This window comes from Rutilus rutilus, assembly GCF_951802725.1.
Source record: "Rutilus rutilus genome assembly, chromosome: 3".
NCBI lineage: Eukaryota > Metazoa > Chordata > Actinopteri > Cypriniformes > Leuciscidae > Rutilus > Rutilus rutilus.
This window is the reverse complement of record NC_140211.1, coordinates 14709096-14730057: the sequence shown is the minus strand read 5'-3', so window position 1 is coordinate 14730057 and position 20962 is coordinate 14709096. Positions and strand designations below refer to the sequence as shown.

At 35.7% G+C, this 20962-nt stretch overlaps 2 protein-coding genes across 2 annotated transcripts; one reads left to right on the top strand and one right to left on the bottom strand.

The window, feature by feature from the left end:
- The first annotated feature begins 1983 nt into the window (after positions 1-1983).
- Positions 1984-2861, top strand: LOC311288220 (serum amyloid A-5 protein-like). Its single transcript, XM_084405512.1, has 3 exons — positions 1984-2100; positions 2180-2318; positions 2447-2861. Exons 1-3 carry the CDS (start codon positions 1989-1991, stop codon positions 2583-2585), a joined length of 390 nt encoding a protein of 129 aa, XP_084261638.1. The 5' UTR covers positions 1984-1988; the 3' UTR covers positions 2586-2861.
- A 16779-nt stretch (positions 2862-19640) lies between these two features.
- On the bottom strand, positions 19641-20962 carry LOC311288222 (serum amyloid A-5 protein-like). Its single transcript, XM_084405515.1, has 4 exons — positions 20691-20962; positions 20452-20547; positions 20215-20353; positions 19641-20051 (listed from the first exon to the last, which is right to left on the bottom strand). The coding sequence occupies exons 2-4, from the start codon at positions 20537-20539 to the stop codon at positions 19913-19915; spliced, it is 366 nt and encodes a 121-aa protein (XP_084261641.1). The 5' UTR covers positions 20540-20547; positions 20691-20962; the 3' UTR covers positions 19641-19912.

Genomic DNA, 20962 nt, shown 5'->3' with positions numbered 1-20962 from the left:
TGTTTTCAGCATTGATAATAATAATAAGAAATGTTTCTTGAGCAGCAAATCATATCATTTAAGAATGATTTCTGAAGGATCATGTGACACTGAAGACTGGAGTAATGATGCTGAAAATTCAAATTTGCATCACAGGAATAAATTACATTTTCAAATGCATTCAAATAGAAAATAGTTATTTTAAATGATAATAATCGCTGCACAATATTGCTGTTTTACTGTATTGTTGATCAAATAAATGCAGCCTTAGTGAGCATAAGACACTTTAAAAAAAAAATTAATATTATTATGACCGACCCCAAATTTTAGTAGGCTAGTGTAAATAATTAATAAAATCTGATACATTTTAGAAAATGTTTGAAAATTAGTTTTTGGTTAGAATGATAGTTCTTGTTAGGGATAGTTCTTGTTTTTTTAAATAACTCTTTTGTACAATATTCTTTGTCATGCATTGTCATTTTCATTTCTGTTTTGGTAACTGTAAACTAAACATGTGAGCTGTTGTACGCTTGTGAGTTAAGAGTCTGAATTTGTTGTTTAGCTAATAATTGATTTATTATCTGACAAAACAATCTTATAAGGTCATAGCCCACTTTTCTGTGTGGGGGTCAACTTTATCAGTTACAGGTATAATGAAGATTTCAATGCTTTTGCTTTCAAAATGTAAAAATCACACACACACACACACACACACACACACACACACACACACACACACACACACACACACACACACACACACACACACACACACACACACACACACACACACACACACACACACACACACACACACACACACACACAGTCACACACACATGTCTGGTTTACTATCTTTGTGGGGACTCTCCATAGACGTAATGGTTTTTATACTGTACAAACTGTATATTCTATCTCCTTACACTAACCCTACCTCTAAACCTACCCATCACAGAAAACTTTCTGCATTTTTACATTTCCAAATAAACTCATTCTGTATGATTTATAAGCTTGTTTACCCATGGGGACCTCTATTTAGGTCCCCACTGTGGCACGAGTCCCCATGAGTCTGTGTGCATTCAGGTTGAAGTCCCCACCGGGATAGAAAAACAGGTACACACACACACACATATTTACATGTGCAGACATCTGGAATTTCCTTCTCCCGGAATGTCCTTTATAAAGATGTTTCAACAGCCATGAGAGCTGGAAGAGACAACAGTAAAGAAGTGAAACTGAAATTATTTGCATGAATTTTAAACTTCAGTCAGAAAAGTTTATACTAAAAAATTAAGATTTATAATATTTATATTAAGTTGAATTACGTTACAATTATTTATTTTGATTAAACATTTTTATAAGCACTTTATACCACAAAACGAATGCATTTCCGCCACACTACACTTCCTTTGCATGTATTTAATTATGGTTTCATTTTGTAATGTACATCTAACTATAAAGGTTGCACAATTTGCAGTGTCAATATTTTTGACGAATTACAATTGTATACCACAAAACTATTTGCTTTCTGCCATACACACTTCTTTTGCATCTTTTAAATTATTCTTTATTAATAATAAGAATAATAAGAAGAAGACAAATTACATTTTTATGGTTTCATTTTGTATTGTACATCTCAGTATGAAGATGACAAAGTTTGGAGAGTTGCATCTCAGAATGCTTTGTCTTCTGACGCAATATCTGAAATATAAACAGTTATATTTCATAAATTCTGACTTTCCCAGAATTAGAGCTGCCCGATTTTCCTAATGCAATCTGGCGCATCACAGTTGGGAAAATCCATGCCCAGCCCAGTCCGAGGCTTATAAAAATGGAGCTGGCTGCATGAAGACATGATGTGACTGAACTGAGCAAACCAAAGGTAAGAGACTGTCTACACTCACCTCTATATTAATGCAAATCTAATGTCTATGTGCAGGGATCACACTTCTCTTTGAGTGTACGATAAGTTGCTAAGGATAAAAGCATTTTCTAAGGATTGTCCAAATATGTTTATGTGTTCAGCTCTAATCATGAAGCTCATTCTTGCTGTGCTGGTACTGTTTTTGGTGGTTGGGACCCAGGCGCAGTGGTACCGCTTCCCAGGAGAAGCCGTTCAAGGTCACTTATTTTTCCTTTAATAGCACTAAGTTGAGTCAAACTGTAGGCATATTTGAACCATTTTCACTGTGTCTCGTAGGTGGGAGGGACATGTGGCGAGCCTACAGGGATATGAGGCAGGCCAACTGGAAGGACTCAGACAAGTATTTCCATGCACGTGGGAACCATGATGCTGCAAACAGAGGCCCGGGAGGCAGATGGGCATCCAGAGTCATCAGGCACGTACAAAATCATACTAACTGTGGCAGATTTGATTACTCGACTCCTGATAAACACTTAGATATTTCTCCCTCTCTCTTTTGATTTTGGGGAATTTTGAATCATGATATGTTAATGATGTGTGCAGTGATGGAAGAGAGGCTCTGCAGGGTCTCAGTCGCCACGGCAACTCTGATTCTGCAGCTGACCAGGAGGCCAATCACTGGGGGCGTAACGGTGGAGACCCCAACCGCTACAGGCCCAACGGCCTTCCCAAGAAGTACTGAAAACAGAAAAGCTCTCAAATCATCAGTGCCTCCAGGATCTTTTTTTTTCTAATTTTTTTTTTTTCTAAAATTGCTTGGTTAAATTTTGCATGACAAATATAAAACTAACACTCTCTTTTAACATCTTGACGATTATCATTCATTAAAACTGCATTTATGACAACAAAAATGTAATCTTTAATGTCGCATTGATTTGACTGTTTTGAGCATCATTTAGTCAATGTAACATGTTTAATCACGTCTGATTAAAGAATGCAACTTATTCATGTGTATGTCTATTTTCATTGTTGTTTTGTTTTTTTATTTGCATTTAGCAGTAATGCATATGACATAAATACAAATTTGTCCTCAAAAATGGTAGACACACACACACACACACACACACAGCCATGAGAGCTGAACTTCATATGTCACTTCAACTAAGCTCGTTCCACCATAACACGGGCAACAATTCTCATTCAGAAAGCATACAGTCAATTTATTTGCCAAAGACAAGAAGTTATGTGGGAAAAAAAATAATAATTCCTGAAGCAATAATTACAAAAACAACAAAAACAAAACATCAGCAACATGTAGGTCTATAATAAAGCATTAAAAAAACATCAAAAACATGTAGTCCAAAATGTGCCAGGAGGCCTTTTTGTGTAGTTTGTTCTCCCCGTGTTGACTTTGGTTTCCTTTGACAATCCAAAGACATACAGGACAGGTGAATTGGAAACTGTAAGTTTGCCTGTAGGTGTGAGTGTGAATATGAATGTGTGTGTGTATGTGTGTGTGTGTGTGTGTGTGTCATCCATGTGATGGACCACCACCTGTCCAGGGTGTTTTCCTGCCTATGACCCGAGACGCTGCAAGACTCCAGCCTCCTCACGACCCAATATTTTTTTTATTTATTTTATTATTATCATGCAATAACAAATACAAAACAACCATAAATGAGCAATAAATGAACATATAAACAATACACAGAAAAAGAGGGTTACATTACATAAACATAAAGAATATTAAGCTAGCTTAAATGATTGACACCAACGTAGAGTCTTACAAGCAGCAGAGTTTAAAAATGAAAAAGGAAGGAGTTTTCTTTGAAAACTTACACTTGTGAATATAAAATTTGGCAAGAAAAAGTAATGTTGAGAATAAATTTAAAATGATAAGGGTCTACTTTCATAGAGTCACCAAAAAACACAATTTTTTGGCTTATACAAAAGTTTACAGACATATATCTTTTAACAAAATTTGAAAAGTCAACCCAAAATATTTTGCAATACATACATTCCCAAAATCTCTCTGCCACTCGTCTTTCCCCACTAATGTGTCTCATTCACGTCACTGGTTGTTTAAGTTGGAGCGCCTCCAGCTGGTCACTCAAGCACACTGTCTGTACACGAATCCACCATGAATATATTTCATTACTAACAAATAGTACAATTCTGGTTTCTTTTAAACCAGCCCTTCACGACTATTATAAAAGAACTTACATTTTGTGTTAATTTTATTTCATTTGGTAACATATTCCCAAGTTTTAACTCATAATGAAGGAGGGATAAAAGTGTTTTAGTTCTTAAATGCTTAAGAAAAGTTAGACTTTATGAACACATGAAATGCTTCATATTTAATATGTCATTCTATGTTGTTTGATGCTCTTGTCTGATGTACTGTTGCACTAAAACTTCAAACTTTCAATAAAACTGAAAGTCAAAATTATTTTGCCAATGTATCTAATAAAAGTGAAATCATATATTATGGAAAGTTGCAAACACAATGGTTTGCTTGTGTTGGCTACATCTGACTGCAGGCATCTGGAATTTCCATGTATTGGGATGAGTGCTTACTCTGAAAAGAACAAACTGTTTTAATATTTGGGAGTGTAAACAGCAAAATTCCATACAAAAGCAAAACTGAAATTAAGGTAGTCAATGATCTGTTTTGAATCATTTCATAAGGGGGAAAAATACCATAAATATTATGGCAAGCCGTTTTAACATTTAATCCTTAAAACCTACTAGTCTCTATTTTCATGCTACTACTTATTTTTTAGATACTAGTATCTAATCCATTAAGTACTAGTACTTATTCTTTAGGTACTAGTGCCTATTCGTTAGATACTAGTACCTTTTTAAAAGATACTAGTAGCTATTCATTCGATTCTAGTGCCTATTATATTGGTACCAGTACTTATTTATTAGATACTAGTGCTTATTCATTAGTTACTAGTACTTATTCATTAAATTCTAGTGCCTATTAAATTGGTACTAGTATGTATTTATTATATACTAGCACTTATTCATTATTGCCATAATAACTATTCTTTTGTTACTAGTAACAAATTATTATTTTTGCCATTGACTTCTATGGGCATCTGCCATTCAGATATCAGTTATTCAGTTCTGACTAGTGTGTATTCCAATTGTGACTAGTACATATATATTAGATAATAGTAGTTATTCATTACTAGTACTTATTTTTTAGATACTAGTATCTATTACTATACTAGTATTTATTCAATAAATACTAGTACTAAGTCATTAAATACTAGTACCTATTAAATAGATACTAGTACTTATTCAATATATACTACTTATTTATTAGACACTAGTATCTTTTGTAATTGTTACTAGTAACTATTCTTATTTTACAGTACACAACTGCTTTTTTACTCGTCGTGTTATGACTAGTCAGAACGGCCACTGGAGAGTTCAATTAAAAATCTTACTAGTAACATTTGGAATAAATACTAGTATCTAATAAATAGGTACTAGTATCTATTGAATAAGTACTAGTAGCTAAATAATAAGAACAAGTATCTAATTAATAGGTAGTATCTAATGAATAAGTACTAGTATCTAATGAATAAGTACTAGTATCTAATGAATAAGTATCTAATGACTTAGTAGTAGTATTTATTGAATAAATATCTAGTAATAGGAACTAGTATTTAAAAAATAAGTACTAGTACCTAATTAATAACTACTAGTATCTAATAAATACGTACTAGTCGCAGTTGGAATACATACTAGTCAGAACTGAATAGTTGATATCTGAATGACAGATCCCCATAGAAATTAAAAATTTGTTACTAGTAACAAAATAATAGTTACTAGTAATAATAATAGTTATAATAGTTACTACTTATCAAAATAAGTAGTAGCATCTAATGAATAAGTACTAGTATTTAATGAATAAGTACTAGTATCTAATAATAAATACTAGTAACTAATGAATAAGTACTAGTACCAATTTAATAGGCACTAGAATCTAATGAATAAGTACTAGTGTCTTTTTAACAGGCATTAACAGATTTTTTAGATACTAGTATCTATTACTATACTAGTATTTATTCAATAAATACTAGTACTAAGTCATTAAATACTAGTACCTATTAAATAGATACTAGTACTTATTCAATATATACTACTTATTTATTAGACACTAGTATCTTTTGTAATTGTTACTAGTAACTATTCTTATTTTACAGTACACAACTGCTTTTTTACTCGTCGTGTTATGACTAGTCAGAACGGCCACTGGAGAGTTCAATTAAAAATCTTACTAGTAACATTTGGAATAAATACTAGTATCTAATAAATAAGTACTAGCATCTAATGAATAAGTACTAGTATTTAATGAATAAGTACTAGTATCTAATAATAAATACTAGTAACTAATGAATAAGTACTAGTATCTAATGAATAAGTACTAGTACCAATTTAATAGGCACTAGAATCTAATGAATAAGTACTAGTGTCTTTTTAACAGGCACTAGTATCTAATAAACAGTGGTGGAAAGAGTACTAAATAATTGTACTTAAGTAAAAGTATTGCTACTTAAGTAATAATTTACTTGAGTACAAGTAGAAGTACTGAAAAATAATATGACTCAAGTAAGAGTAAATAGTTTGCTTAAAAACTACTCAAGTAACTACGTTACAAAGTACTTTAGTATTATTTTTCTATTTTTACCCAAAATGGGGAGATGATAGCGATATGGAGCGCTAAACATTCTCATGTCAATTCTGTTTCATTCATACTGGAAGCCCAGTACACACTGATTCATACCTCGCGCAGAAAGTCCACAAGTGAGATTCATAGAATGATTCACTTACGGCGTTTCAGGAAATGCCAATATGGATATAATAACATGCAAATAGAGACATTTGACTGAAGAAACATGAAGACAAACAAATGATAGTGATATCTTAGGTATTTTCATAAGAATGATGTATGTCTTTAAAGGGATAGTTCACCAAAAAAGGAAAATTAGCCCCTGATTTATTCACCCTCAAGCCATCCTAGGTGTATATGACATTATTCTTTCAGACGAACACAATCAGAGTTATATTAAAAAATGTCCTGGCTCTTCCAAGCTTTATAATGGCAGTGAATGGCTAGAGAAAATTTGAAGCCAAAAAAAGTGCTCCCATGCATGATAAAAGTGCTCCACTTTTACTCCAGGGGGTTAATAAAGGCCTTCTGAAGTGAAGCCATGTGTTTGTGTAAGGAAAATACCCATATTTATAACTTTATAATCTAAAATAACTAGCTTCAGCCAGACGACCGACCATACACATCGATTTACGGTGGAAGACTAACCCCTGACTCGACGCACAACGTATATATTATAGAAGAGGAGCTTCAGTTTGTTGCACCCAGCAAACAAGGGACGTCCCCCGGACGTTTCGAACGTCCCCTCAGGGTCCGCATTAGGTCCTCTTAGCAACGTTCCCAAACGGACGTTCGGAGGACGTCCACATTAGGTCCGCTTTGTAACGTTCGCTTTCGGACATTCTAACGACGTCCGCATTTGGTCCCCTTTGTAACGTTCGCTGTCGGACATTCCAACGACGTCCGCATTAAGTCCCCTTTGTAACGTTCACTGACGGACATGATGACAATTAATACTCAATTATTCTGTTAAATAAGGCCTTAATAATAATTTTATTGTTTTAAAAATGAATAAAAATGTCACCATGTAATTGTTTACATTAAAATATTTTCCACACCATTATTATATGGGCCATTCTACAGAATTGGTGCAAACTGCTGTTCCTCATCCAAAAAACACATTTGAAAAGCATTTAATTATTAAAATCTTAGATGTTTACTATAAGATCCTTCAATTATCTATTGAAACCCACAATAATATTTAAGATATCAGTAAGCTTTATATATATAAAATAATCATTTATGGGCTACTTTCAATTAGGAGGTGGCTATCCCAAACCCTAACCCCTAAATTTCAACTTGTGAAAATGATATTGAAAAAAAAAAATCCATTCTTGTTTTAATATATATAAATATTTATTTTATATTTTTTTTTTAATCATGAAACTTTATCTAAAAAAAAAAAAAAGTGTCCTGCATTTTCATGTCACTACCAAAACAGTGAATGTTGTAGTCCATAGAGTGCCGAAGTTATGACGTCACTTTGTAGGCTAAAACGCGGAAGTGAGTTAGCATTTTAGCACTTCCGGTTCCCTCGCCCTAAAGTCTATGGTTTTTTGAATGGGTTTTTGCTAAATCGGCTGAAATAAGGTCTGTGGTTAACAAAGCCTCTAAATATTTTCACGTTTTGATCTATGACATAAAACACACCAGTTATAACCTGCTTGTGATTTTTTTTTTACTTTATTGTGTTTTAAAAACGGTGGTTGCTAACAAGTTGCTAAAAGGGACTACATCCTTTGGCGGAGACTTTAGACGTCATCATGACCAACAGGAAATCTCTCACTAGCCTGCGTTTCAAAAATATGAAGGCTACAAGAACATTTCATCTCCTGAAGGAACTGTGTAATTTTTAATTTCCCCCTTCTATATATTAATTCATATGTTATTATCCTCTGGTCTGTACATGTCATTTTTTGTTGTGCAGGTTGCACAGTATTTGTAGTGTTCTCTGTACATATTGTCCTGTGCATTGTTCATAATAAAGTTCGTTACTATGGAATGCCAAAGCTGCCAATATTAAAAATAAATAAATACATAAATAAATATACAAATAAATGTAAAAAAATAAAAATAAAATAATAATTATATAAATATACATAGAAAAGCAAAAAAACGAAAATAAATAATTATTTATACATTTATTTCCTTATTTATGTATATATTTATTTTTTTCCATATTTATTTATTTATTCTTTAATTTATTTATACATTTATTCATTTATACATTTATTTATTTATACATTTATTTCTTTTTACATTTATTTATTTCTACATTTATGTATTTCTACATTTATTTATTTCTTCATTTATTTCTTCCTACATTTCTTCCTGCGTAGGGTAATGAGGAGGGGGTGGTTTACCCAGAGCCCGTCTACGGAGAGCCTACCCACTCCCTATAGGCTCTATGTACCGAATTTTGGTTGTAGTACCACCAGAGTTCCACTGGGGGCGATCGCCATGAGTGCAAAATGAATGGGAGTCAATGGGGCTAGACAGCTAAATTTGTCTCTTTCACCCGATTGCCGTTGAGAAATCTCAGATCTGATTGTAGATTTTCCAAGTTCAACATGGGTTTTAGGTCGAAAGTTGAACGAACGAGTACTTATGTCCTTTTGATTTCTTACAGGTTGAGTTGTTGTTGCCCATAACACGCTAGCATTTTGCTAATGAACGCTGATTGGTCAGTGAAGGACTGATTACGACCAAAGATACCGCTTGATGGCATCGTGTCATCCGCATCGGGACCAGAAACAAACAAAACAAACACTCTTCTAGCACGTGTGTTTACCTGTGTGAGCTGTGTTGTCGATGCCTCGAGTGAAAAGAAAGTGCAGAGCGCGAACGCACCAGAGTGAGTGAAGGATTGCCGTTAAGCAGTATCTCTGGTCGTACATGTGTATGACGTCATTGACACTTTAAAACACTTTTTAAAGCAAATAAGTGACTCAAAAAAATCTAACACCCAGCAATGTGTAATTTATTTGCATCTCCTTTCGAATACAACATTCAAATTACTAGACAAAAAATTATATCCTGAGAAAAGTGGATTTTTATTGGTATAGCGCCATAGACCTCCATTCATTCTGCACTCGTCCTGTGAGCGCCCTCATATGAAATCAGAGTGGAACTGCAACCAGTTCAGAAGCCGGAAGTGCCAAAATTTAGCATCATCCTGCGTGGAATGGGTTTCTTGAAAAAAACTAAAATCTGATCCGTGGTTTTTAATAAACAAAAAAAGGGCTTTGCGTTTCACATTGTTTCTTAATCCCCTGGCATTAAGAGAAATGAACGATATCGACATTAATAAATGAACAACAGAGAACAGTTATTAACAAGAATCAGAACAAAGGCAAAAAGTCAAAATTGACTAATGAGAAGAAATTTGAAAAGAGCAGAGCTTATGTGACCATTTAAAACGACCAAATTGAAAGGTCCAGCTGTAATAGGACGTAAACTCAAATGCCAAAGTGACAGTTAATAACAGTCACCTTTTCAGAAAACAGTTATCACACGAAACACTGATGGAAATTCACAAAGTAATCTCCACCCCTTCAATAAACGCGCGCGCTCCGATGTAATAGGCAGTTTTTCCAGCATCCCTCGCGTCTTTTACTCGCGGCCATAAAGTCTTCCGTCTTTCCCGGTCTGCTGAAGTCAGATCCTCTGCGAAGTGCAAGCAAAGAGTATAGAAGCACAAGAGGCGAAACTCAATAGAACGCCCCATAGCAACAGTTGCTCCCATGACTTGACGGCGCGGCCGCCATTATGGACTGAAAACTGAAGGAAAACGCCGAAAAATAAAGGGAGTCAATGGCACTGAAAAACTTAAAATAACAAAAACTTAACATAGCTTAATTTTTTCTGGCCGTCATATCTAAATATGAAAACAATTTAAAATACATTAATGAGGATGACCGACGTTAAATGACGTTAAATGACAGAAAATATACGTATATGTGTTGGTTAGGAAAATAGTATTTTGGGACAAAATATTACTATAGAAGTACTATAAGACTACTATAGAAATACTATAGCGGCTCTAGGATATTATAGAGGTATTACAGAACATAACATAGCCTGCTGCTGTGATGTTCTGTATAGCCTCTCTATAATATTTTTAAGCTGCAATAGTAGTCTTCTCGTACTTATGTAGTATGTCCCAAATTACTATAGTATTCCTATAAGATTACTATAATATTTTGTCCCAAAATACTATAAATATGAAAACAATAATAATAAAAAACATTTATTTTGTCCCAAAATACTATAAGATTCCTTAGTACTTTTTAGTAAGGGTATCCCCACCGAATCGGCTTCATTAGCCTACCACTTACGGTTTGCAAAGATACAATTATAAAATTACTGCAAAACTTTAATCTATTAATATTTATGTTCTATTATGCATTTTCCTTGTTATATGACTAACAGAAATTCATGAAATAATATATGCTCGCTTGTCTATAGGCAGATACACAGTAATTAGATATAAGTAATAAGATAGTTATTCAAATGTTGATTTTGAAATTAGTAAACATCACCATATATATGATTTGGAATTTTTTTTATAAATGAACATTTCTAAAGACAGTTAATATTTTACACTGTAAACGTTTCAATGGCAAGAAAAAAAAACTATGAATGTCCTATTACAGGCGGAAAGGTACAAAAAAGATGTGCAATCCAGCAAGTGCACACATGAACTAATAACACCTACTAAAATGGATTTTGCCATTGACTGGCGCTAACGATTCCAGCAGCTTTCAGTCCATAATGGCGGATTCGCCTCCGCAGCGCCATCTACAGACTGTTACCCATAACACAACAGAGTTTCGCCTCTTGGGCTTCTATACTCTTTGGTGCAAGCTGTTATCTTTAAGAAACTGGGACTTCTTGGCAGCTCTCCATAAGGCATCGCGGACAACCCGTGAGGTAAACTGCATGATGATGGCGCGAGGTCTCTTGTTGTCGCCTCTCCTCCCCAGCCGATGCACAGTGTCAACGACGTCAGGGTACTTGCTCTTGGTCTCGGGGTAAGTCTCGCCGCAGATGCGAATTACCTCGGATCTGATATCTTCCTTGTAATTTTCAGACACCCCAAACAATCTCAAGTTCCACCTGCGAGAGTATCTCTCTAGATCAGAAATGCGTGTTTCACAGGTGTCCGTGAGACGTTCTTGTGCTTTAAGCCTGGTATCTACATCTTTCACATTCTTCTTTAGATCTTGTACTTCGGCTCAAACAAAATCGACCGTTTTCTTCAGCCCTTCTATCTTGAGGGCATTGGCGCTAATCATCCCTTCAAGTGCGTCAGACCGAGTATTGATCAATAGCCGCGTTTCCACTGTCGGGCCAGGGCCGGGCCGTGCTAGTGCGTGCCAGGGCCAGTCGCGTTTCCACTGTCACTTCCGGGGCTTGATCGGGGCTTACTCGGGGCCAACGGCCAGGATTTCTGGCCCGTCGAATACCTTGGGCCAAAGCGGGCCAGCTCGGGCTAGAGGAGTGGTTACCAACAGAGGAGGAGTTTACCGTTGGGAGACGGCAGCGCCGGATGATTCTGTCAGCATTTAAGACTTAAAAATAAAATAATTTAAATCGCGTTCATGTTTGAATGCCTTCTGTTTGTGATGCAAAAGACGATGCGCGCTAGCCGTTACCATAGTAAACATAGTAAACGCTTGAAGATACGCATAGTAAAAAAAAAAACATAGCGAACGCTTGAAGAAATCAGACCAATCTTAAAGGCTATCACAGTCATGTTTTTATTTTATCTGTCATAGCCTATACGTCTCGTCTCTTTAAACCGGACTATCAAAAAATAAAGTAACTTTCTTTTTTCGGGAGCTTCCTCTGTTTCTCTGACTGAAAATATCTGTATGGGAGTCGAGAGAGTGCTAAAGCTCCTCGGTCGTATGGCATATATTTGTAGAAATTATCATTTTTTCTAAATGTGATGTAAATATGTCCTGTAACTAAGTTACCAGATAAAGAAACAGACGCGACTGAAAAAGTAAGTGTGTCCTCTTTCTTTTGTGAAATAGACCTAACGGTAATTTATTTCTGAGTGACTAATGTGCCATTTTTACATAAATTAATTCATTATGATCAATGTATCACTTTTTATTGTAAACCTGTGGTAAAACATCGATGCTTGGGTTTTAAATATTCAAGTAGCTGCTAAACAAACAAACAAAAAAAAAGCTAGCAAACGGCCGCTTTTATCGTGTTTGTTTTCAACGCTGTTTCCAGTGATTTCTGATTAGTTTTCTTATAAAACTTCCATTTGTTGGTGAAATGATGGGTTAGTGTGACGTTGTCTCAGAGAGGCGTGTTACGGGCGTGTTTTAGTGAAGCGCTGTGGAGCTTCTGGCCCGACAGAAACGCATGCCCGGTGCTATTGGCCTGAGGCTATTAGCCCGGCACGGCCCGTTTAAAGCCCTGGCCCGGCCCTGGCCCGACAGTGGAAACGCGGCTATTGAGGAGAGTGTGGAAATAACGGCAGAATCAGCCTGCTCATCTGGATTTGAGGGTTTACCTTTCTTATTGACAGGTGGCTTGCTTGGAGTGACAGGGAGCGGGGTCGCGTAAAGATCTGTCTCTTTTCCATCAGGAGAAACATAATCGTGGACATCCATACGAACGTCGACAATATCAGCATCTAATCGTTCTTTACGTTTTTCAAACTTTGGCATGTTTGCAGCTCGTGTAATTTGATGTATAGATAACTGATGTAGCAAAAGTAAAAAGATACAACTGGCTTTTCTAAAACAGTAAAGTTTGGTCAGGAGCTCTGGAAACTTCGTCTTACTAAGGCGCCATCTTGAACCCTCGAGAATGTCTAATATGGCGAGAAGTTTCACTCTCAGTACACTTCCGGCTTCTGAACTGGTTGCAGTTCCACTCTGATTCCATATGAGGGCGCTCACAGGACGAGTGCAGAATGAATGGAGGTCAATGGCGGTATACCCCTCAAAATCCACTTTTCTCAGGATATAATTTTTTGTCTAGTAATTTGAATGTTGTATTCGAAAGGAGATGCAAAGAAATTACACATTGCTGGGTGTTAGATTTTTTAGAGTCACTTATTTGCTTTAAAAAAGTCTTTCAAAGTGTCAATGACGTCAGAATGCTGACGTCATTAGCAGAATGCTAGCGTGTTATGGGCAACAACAACTCAACCTGTAAGAAATCAAAACGACATAAGTACTCGTTCATTCAACTTTCGACCTAAAACCCATGTTGAACTTGCAAAATCTACAATCAGATCTGAGATTTCTCAACGGCAATCGGGTGAAAGAGACACATTTAGCCGTCTAGCCCCATTGACTCCCATTCATTTTGCACTCATGGCGAGCGCCCCCAGTGGAACTCTGGTGGTACTACAACCAAAATTCGGTACAATAGGGCTTAATAGGGAGTGGACAGGCTCTCCGTAGACGGGCTCTGGGGGAACGTTCTAAAATAACAGTTGCCTTGAAAAAACTCACTATGGGAGTCAGTTAGAATATTAAAATTAAGCGTGAAAGGGTTACTATATGCATAATAAACGACGCTGGCTTATCTTTTTTACTAAGCAAGTTATCAGTGTGTATTGTTCATTGATGGTATAAAGTTAAGCCCCCTTAACAATTTCACATGCCCCTCAGTCATTTCATCCTGCAGCCGGACCTGCCCAGGACATTTTACAAATCCAGACAAACGATGTTCTACGGCCATGTCCGGAATAAAGAGTAGCCTATCCATGTCACACAGTAAGATTTAGGATTTATATACCTCGCAGTCACAGACCGCATCAACATCAGTGAGCTATACTTATTGTATTTCGCCACAGGGTGTCACTGTGGCCTCAACCCTTCGCCTTCGCTTACTCTGAGCTCGATTGCTATGTCTGAGGTAAACCACCCCCTCCTCATTACCCTACGCAGGAAGAAATGTAGGAAGAAATAAATGAAGAAATAAATAAATGTAGAAATACATAAATGTAGAAATAAATAAATGTAAAAATAAATAAATGTATAAATAAATAAATGAATAAATGTATAAATAAATAAAAGAATAAATAAATAAATATGAAAAAATAAATATATACATAAATAAGGAAATAAATGTATAAATAATTATTTATTTTCGTTTTTTTGCTTTTCTATGTATATTTATTTATATATTTATTTTATTATTTATTTTATTTGGCAATTTAATAGCATCTAAATGCAGCAACATCGGTAGATGGCTAATCTGCGTTCTTAAATTTGATGAACAGTACATAATTTTAGTCAACATCTATGGGTATAATAATCTCACACATAACAAACAATTGATCTTGGAGGCCTCAGAGGTTATTAAAAAATTTAGGTAGCCTACACTTATCCATCTGCCAATATAATTATGGGGGGGGATTTTAATATGGTTTTTAATGAATATCTGGATAGATACCCTCCCAGGGGTAAGTGCAATTCTCAAAACCCTATTCTATCTAACTTCTGTAGTACTCACAACTTATTAGATCCATGGCGTCTTAAATACCCTGACACCAAACAGTACTCCTGGTTCAAACCGAACGATGTGACAAAGTCCAGAATTGACTTTTGGCTAATTTCTGCTACTATGTTGCAGATGGTCACTAGCTGTTTCTCATCAGCCGCTCCCCTTACGGATCATTCTGTTTTAAAAATTATTTTCTCACCACCTGGACTCAACTATAGAAACAAAGGCTATTGGAAATTCAACTCTAGGTTACTGAATAATAAAACATACTGTGATGGCATAAAATGTTTAATTGCAGAAACTAAATCTGAATGTTCCTTAACCTCATACGTTTCGAGATGGGAGTTTTTAAAATGTAAAATTCGGGAATTTTCTATTCAGTTTGGCAAATCCTTCAATAAAAGTATGAGAAACTGAGCTAAATTTGATTAAAGAAATTAACAACTATTGTCTGAAAGCATCACTATCTGACGGGGATAAGCAGAATTTATCAACCTTGCAAAACAAACTTGATGAAGTTTTTCTCATAAAGGCGGAAGGGGCCTATGTTAGATCTAGGGCCAAATGGATGGAGGATGGTGAGAAGAGCACGTCATATTTTTGCCGCTTAGAAAAAAGAAGACAGGAGAGGAACTCAATTAAAACTTTATTGATTAATAATCAGTTATGCTCTGACCCAGTAAACATTGCTGATGAAATTGTCTCCTTTTATAGTAAGCTGTACTCCACTATGTTTTCTAAGAATGACTCTGACCATTTTTTCAAACATATTGAAAATTATATTCCCCATATAGATGAGGACTTTGCAAGGTTGTGTGATTCTGATGTCACTGCTCATGAACTCGAAAAAGCCGTGGAATGCCTTTCTTTGAACAAATCCCCGGGTTGTGATGGTCTAACATCCAACTTTTACCGTCATTTCTGGGACTTGCTTAAAGAAGACTTTATTTTAATGTTAAAAGAGGCGATTGATAATCTATTTTTTCCTCCCACAATGAAGCAAGGAGTAATCACTCTAATCCCAAAACCTGGCAAAGACCCCAAAATTTTAGATAATCTTAGACCTATTACTTTACTGAACACTGATTATAAAATTATTACGCATGTTTATACTAACAGATTAAAATCCAATTTAGACAAAATTATTAGTGACTCTCAATCTGGCTTTATGAAAAATAGATCGATTCACAACAACATTCGCTTTTTAGATTATAGTCACTTAATAGAAGACGATGGATTTATTCTTTTTCTTGATTTTTACAAGGCTTTCGATTCGATTGAACATCCTTTCATTTTCCAATGCCTTAAATATTTTAGATTCGGGGACAAATTTTGTAACATCATTGAATCTTTATATGATAATGCAAACAGCTCGGTCTCATTACCAGGGGGTACTACGCCGAGGTTCTCTATCAAACGGGGAATCAAACAAGGATGCCCAATATCTCCTTTTCTGTTTATTATTGCCACTGAGATGCTATCTATTTTTGTCAAAACCTCGAATATTGCTCCTTTAAATGTGTTGGGTAAACCCATAATCATAAGCCAATTAGCGGACGATACGACTGTTTTTATGAAACATTTAACAGAGGTCCCAAAGATAATAAAAACCATTGATATTTTTTCCAAAGCCTCAGGACTCAAACTCAACCTGAACAAATGTGAACTAATGCCAATCCATCATTGTGTATTAACAAATGCATACAACATTCCCATAAGGACAGTTGTCAAATATTTAGGTATACATATTTCCAAAGATGTCACTGTAAGAGAAAGCAAGAATATAAATGAGGTATTGAAGAATTGCCAAGCTAAACTTAATTCCTGGATGTTAAGAGATATCAGTTTACTGGGCCGAGTTTTTTTGACTAAGATGGAAAGTATCTCGAGGTGTATTTATCCTGCATATTCTTTAGCTATTTCTAGCAGAGCCGTGAAAAAGATTAACCAAATTAATTTTGCTTATATTTGGAAAAGAAAAACCCATTATATTAAAAAAGCTGTAATGACCAAAGAATATAAATATGGAGGTTTACAAGCCATAGATTTTGATTTCATAAATGGAACCTTGAAAATAAACTGGTTAAAGTCCTTTTTAAGTAATGAAAATTTTTGGTTTCATATTCCTAGAGAAATTTTTAAGAAATTAGGTGGTATTGATATGTTATTAAGATGTGACTTCACCATTCAAAAATTGCCTATTAAGCTATCCCTTTTTCACCAGCAAGTGCTTTTATATTGGAAAATGTTGTACAGTCATAATTTCACCCCACACAGTACACCAATTTGGAACAACAGATACATCCTGATTAAAAACAAATCAATTTACAATAAGGAATTAATGGATAGAGACATCTGGTCTGTGATTAACTTTATTGATGGAGAAGGTTGTATAATGTCCCATGATAATTTTTGTTTGAAATACAACTTGAATATTTGCCCAAAATTATTCCATTCTATAACTAAAGCAATTCCTGCCACTATTCTGGGCCTAATTAAGGGAAACCTTTTAAACTCTGTGACTGTCACTCCCTGTCTTCCACGTCTTTTAATGGGCGGTTGTGACTTTGCATCCACCAAATTCCCCAATAAAATAATCAGAAGTCTTTTTAATGAAATCTCCTATCCAATGTTTTCTTTCCGAAACTCCATAGCTAACTTCTTTTCAAAGGACATTATATACTCTCTAAGAACCAAATATCTTAAATTCCCCATCTCTCCAAAATCTAAAGAAATGCATTTTAAAATTCTAAATGGTATATATCCTTCAAATGAATTTCTACATCTGAGATTTGGCTTTGACACAAATAGTTGTGTTTTTTGTAAAGATATAGAAACCACAGAACACTTATTCTTCCAATGCCCTTTCATAGGTGCTTTGTGGACTGACATTCATGACTGGCTCCATTCTAATATCCCCCTAGATCCCTTTACTCAGAATGATATTATTTATGGTATTATCTTACAAAACAATGATTTAGATTTTTTGATTAACAATGTCCTGATTCTTAGTAAATTTTACATACATAAATGTAAATACAGGTCGATTAATCCTAAGTTTTCTGTTTTTCACAATGAGTTTATTTCTTTTACTAAAGCTTTAAAGAGAATGAAATGCAAATATGCAATTAAACTTGATAATTTAATTGATAAATATGACTTGCTGAACAAGCCCTAGCCCCTAAAATGTTTCCTTAGAATGTTTTCTTACAATGTTCCTTATGATTGTTAAAAGATACACTATTTTTGTATTGTCTTTTATTTGTTGCACCGTTCTGTTTCAAGGACTAGGCTACTACTGAAACTTCATGCCACTTTGTATTGTAAATGGAACTTTGTCAATAAAGTTTGATTTAAAAAAAAAAAAAAAAAAAAAAAAAAAAAAAACTTTCTCTCTATATAGGCTTGTTTGAGATGCGCCTTGCCTCGCCTGAAATGTAGTCGAGAGTAGGCGGCTGCAGTGAGAGGAGGAGTGAAAAAAGCGCAGGCAAGCCGGACAGATCTCTCTTCTCGTAGTGGATCATCATCTGACACCTGCGAAATCAAAAGGCTTGTTCGACTTGAACCGGCGCTGCACAGACCGATCGGTGAATGACATCAAAGTACCGCGAGAGCAATTCAAAAGCATAAGGAGCCGTCTACTTTCTATTCGCTCTCGCGGTACTTTGATGTCATTCACCGATCGGTCTGTGCAGCGCCGGTTCAAGTCGAACAAGCCTATTATAAACGACCGCACTCGGACACATTTCTAACCGGCATGCATCTCGCGCTGATCACCGGTGATCGATTCTGCGCAGATTTTGCTCATCTCAAACAAGCCTAATGGCTCTGGCGCACTCTAAATACAAGCATGCTGTAACCATAGTAACCATAGTAACTTTGATCTGCTTGAACACATTTTAATCGTCTTTAATACATGATTGATTCCGAAGGATAGATTAAAAGACCCGGTAAATTTTTTTAAATAAATACAAAATTATTAAAAAATAATAATAATTATCAATAAATTCAATTTTTTGAGATCCGGGGCTATAAAAAAAACATCCGGGGCTCTAACGACGCGCCTAGATGGCGGTCCATCACAGGGATGACACACACACATTCATATTCACACTCACACCTAACAGGCAAACTTACAGTTTCCAATTCACCTGTCCTGTATGTCTTTGGATTGTCAAAGGAAACCAAAGTCAACACGGGGAGAACAAACTACACAAAAAGGCCTCCTGGCACATTTTGGACTCCAATACTGCACATACATCATTGTAGGCTACTACATGTTTTTGATGTTTTTTTTAACGCTTTATTATAGGCCTACATGTTGCTGATGTTTTGTTTTTGTTGTTTTTGTAATTATTGCTTCAGGAATTACTTTTTTTCCCACATAACTTGTTGTCTTTGGCAAGTAAATTGACTGTATGCTTTCTGAATGAGAATTGTTGCCCGTGTTATGGTGGAACGAGCTTAGTTGAAGTGACATATGAAGTGTTCAGCTCTCATGGCTGTGTGTGTGTGTGTGTGTGTGTGTGTGTGTGTCTACCATTTTTGAAGACAAATTTGTATTTATGTCATACATATTACTGTTAAATGTAAATAAAAAAACAAAACAACAATGAAAATAGACATACACATGAATAAGTTGCATTCTTTAATCAGACGTGATTAAACATGTTACATTGACTAAATGATGCTCAAAACAGTCAAATCAATGTGACATTAAAGATTACATTTTTGTTGTCATAAATGCAGTTTTAATGAATGATAATTGTCAAGATGTTAAAAGAGAGTGTTAGTTTTATATTTGTCATGCAAAATTTAACCGAGCAATTTTAGAAAGAAAAAAAATAATAGAAAAAAAAGATCCTGGAGGCACTGATGATTTGAGAGCTTTTCTGTTTTCAGTACTCTTTGGAAAGGCCCTTAGGCCTGAAGCGGTTGGGGTCTCCACCGTTACGCCCCCAGCGATTGGCCTCCTGGTCAGCTGCAGAATCAGAGTTGCCGTGGCGACTGAGAGCCTGCAGAGCCTCTCTTCCATCACTGCACACATCATAAACATATCATGATTCAAAATTCCCCAAAATCATTTAAACACCCCTTTTAAAATGCTGCTGTTTTATTGTAGGGTGAGAGACAAATATCTAAGTGCTTATCAGGAATCGAGTAATCAAATCTGCCACAGTTAGTATGATTTTGTACGTGCCTGATGACTCTGGATGCCCATCTGCCTCCCGGGCCTCTACTTGCAGCATGAGAGTTCCCACGTGCATGGAAATACTTGTCTGAGTCCTTCGTGTTGGCCTTCTTCATATCCTGGTAGGCTCGCCACATGTCCTTCCCACCTGAGACATGGTGAAAATGGTTCAAATATGCCTACAGTTTGACTCAACTTAGTGCATGTCTCAAGTTAAATGGAATTATTAAAGGAAAAATAAGTGACCTTGATAGGCTTCTTCTGGGAAGCGGTACCACTGCGCCTGGGTCCCAACCACCAAAAACACCACCAGCACAGCAAGAATGAGCTTCATGATTAGAGCTGAACACATAAACATATTTGGACAATCCTTAGAAAATGCTTGTATCTTTAGCAACTTATCGTACACTCAAAGAGAAGTGTGATCCCTGCACATAGACATTAGATTTGCATTAATATAGAGGTGAGTGTAGTCAGTCTCTTACCTTTGGTTTGCTCAGTTCAGTCACATCATGTCTTCATGCAGCCAGCTCCATTTTTATAAGCCTCGGACTGGGCTGGGCATGGGTTTTTCCAACTGTGATGCGCCAGATTGCATTAGGAAAATCTGACAGCTCTAATTCTGGGAAAGTCCGAATTTATGAAATATAACTGTTTATATTTCAGATATTGCGTCAGAAGACAAAGCACTCTGAGATGCAACTCTCCAAACTTTGTAATCTTCATACTGAGATGTACAATACAAAATGAAACCATA

What these genes read in the sequence shown, in the direction of transcription:
- LOC311288220 (XM_084405512.1), top strand. Translation starts at nt 1,989, where the DNA reads ATGTTTATGTGTTCAGCTCTAATCATGAAGCTCATTCTTGCTGTGCTG. An exon ending in CCCAGGAGAAGCCGTTCAAG is followed by an intron (nt 2,101 to 2,179) that starts GTCACTTATTTT and finishes TGTGTCTCGTAG; the next exon opens with GTGGGAGGGACATGTGGCGA. An exon ending in TGGGCATCCAGAGTCATCAG is followed by an intron (nt 2,319 to 2,446) that starts GCACGTACAAAA and finishes TGATGTGTGCAG; the next exon opens with TGATGGAAGAGAGGCTCTGC.
- LOC311288222 (XM_084405515.1), bottom strand. Translation starts at nt 20,539, where the DNA reads ATGAAGCTCATTCTTGCTGTGCTGGTGGTGTTTTTGGTGGTTGGGACC. An exon ending in CCCAGAAGAAGCCTATCAAG is followed by an intron (nt 20,354 to 20,451) that starts GTCACTTATTTT and finishes ACCATGTCTCAG; the next exon opens with GTGGGAAGGACATGTGGCGA. An exon ending in TGGGCATCCAGAGTCATCAG is followed by an intron (nt 20,052 to 20,214) that starts GCACGTACAAAA and finishes TGATGTGTGCAG; the next exon opens with TGATGGAAGAGAGGCTCTGC.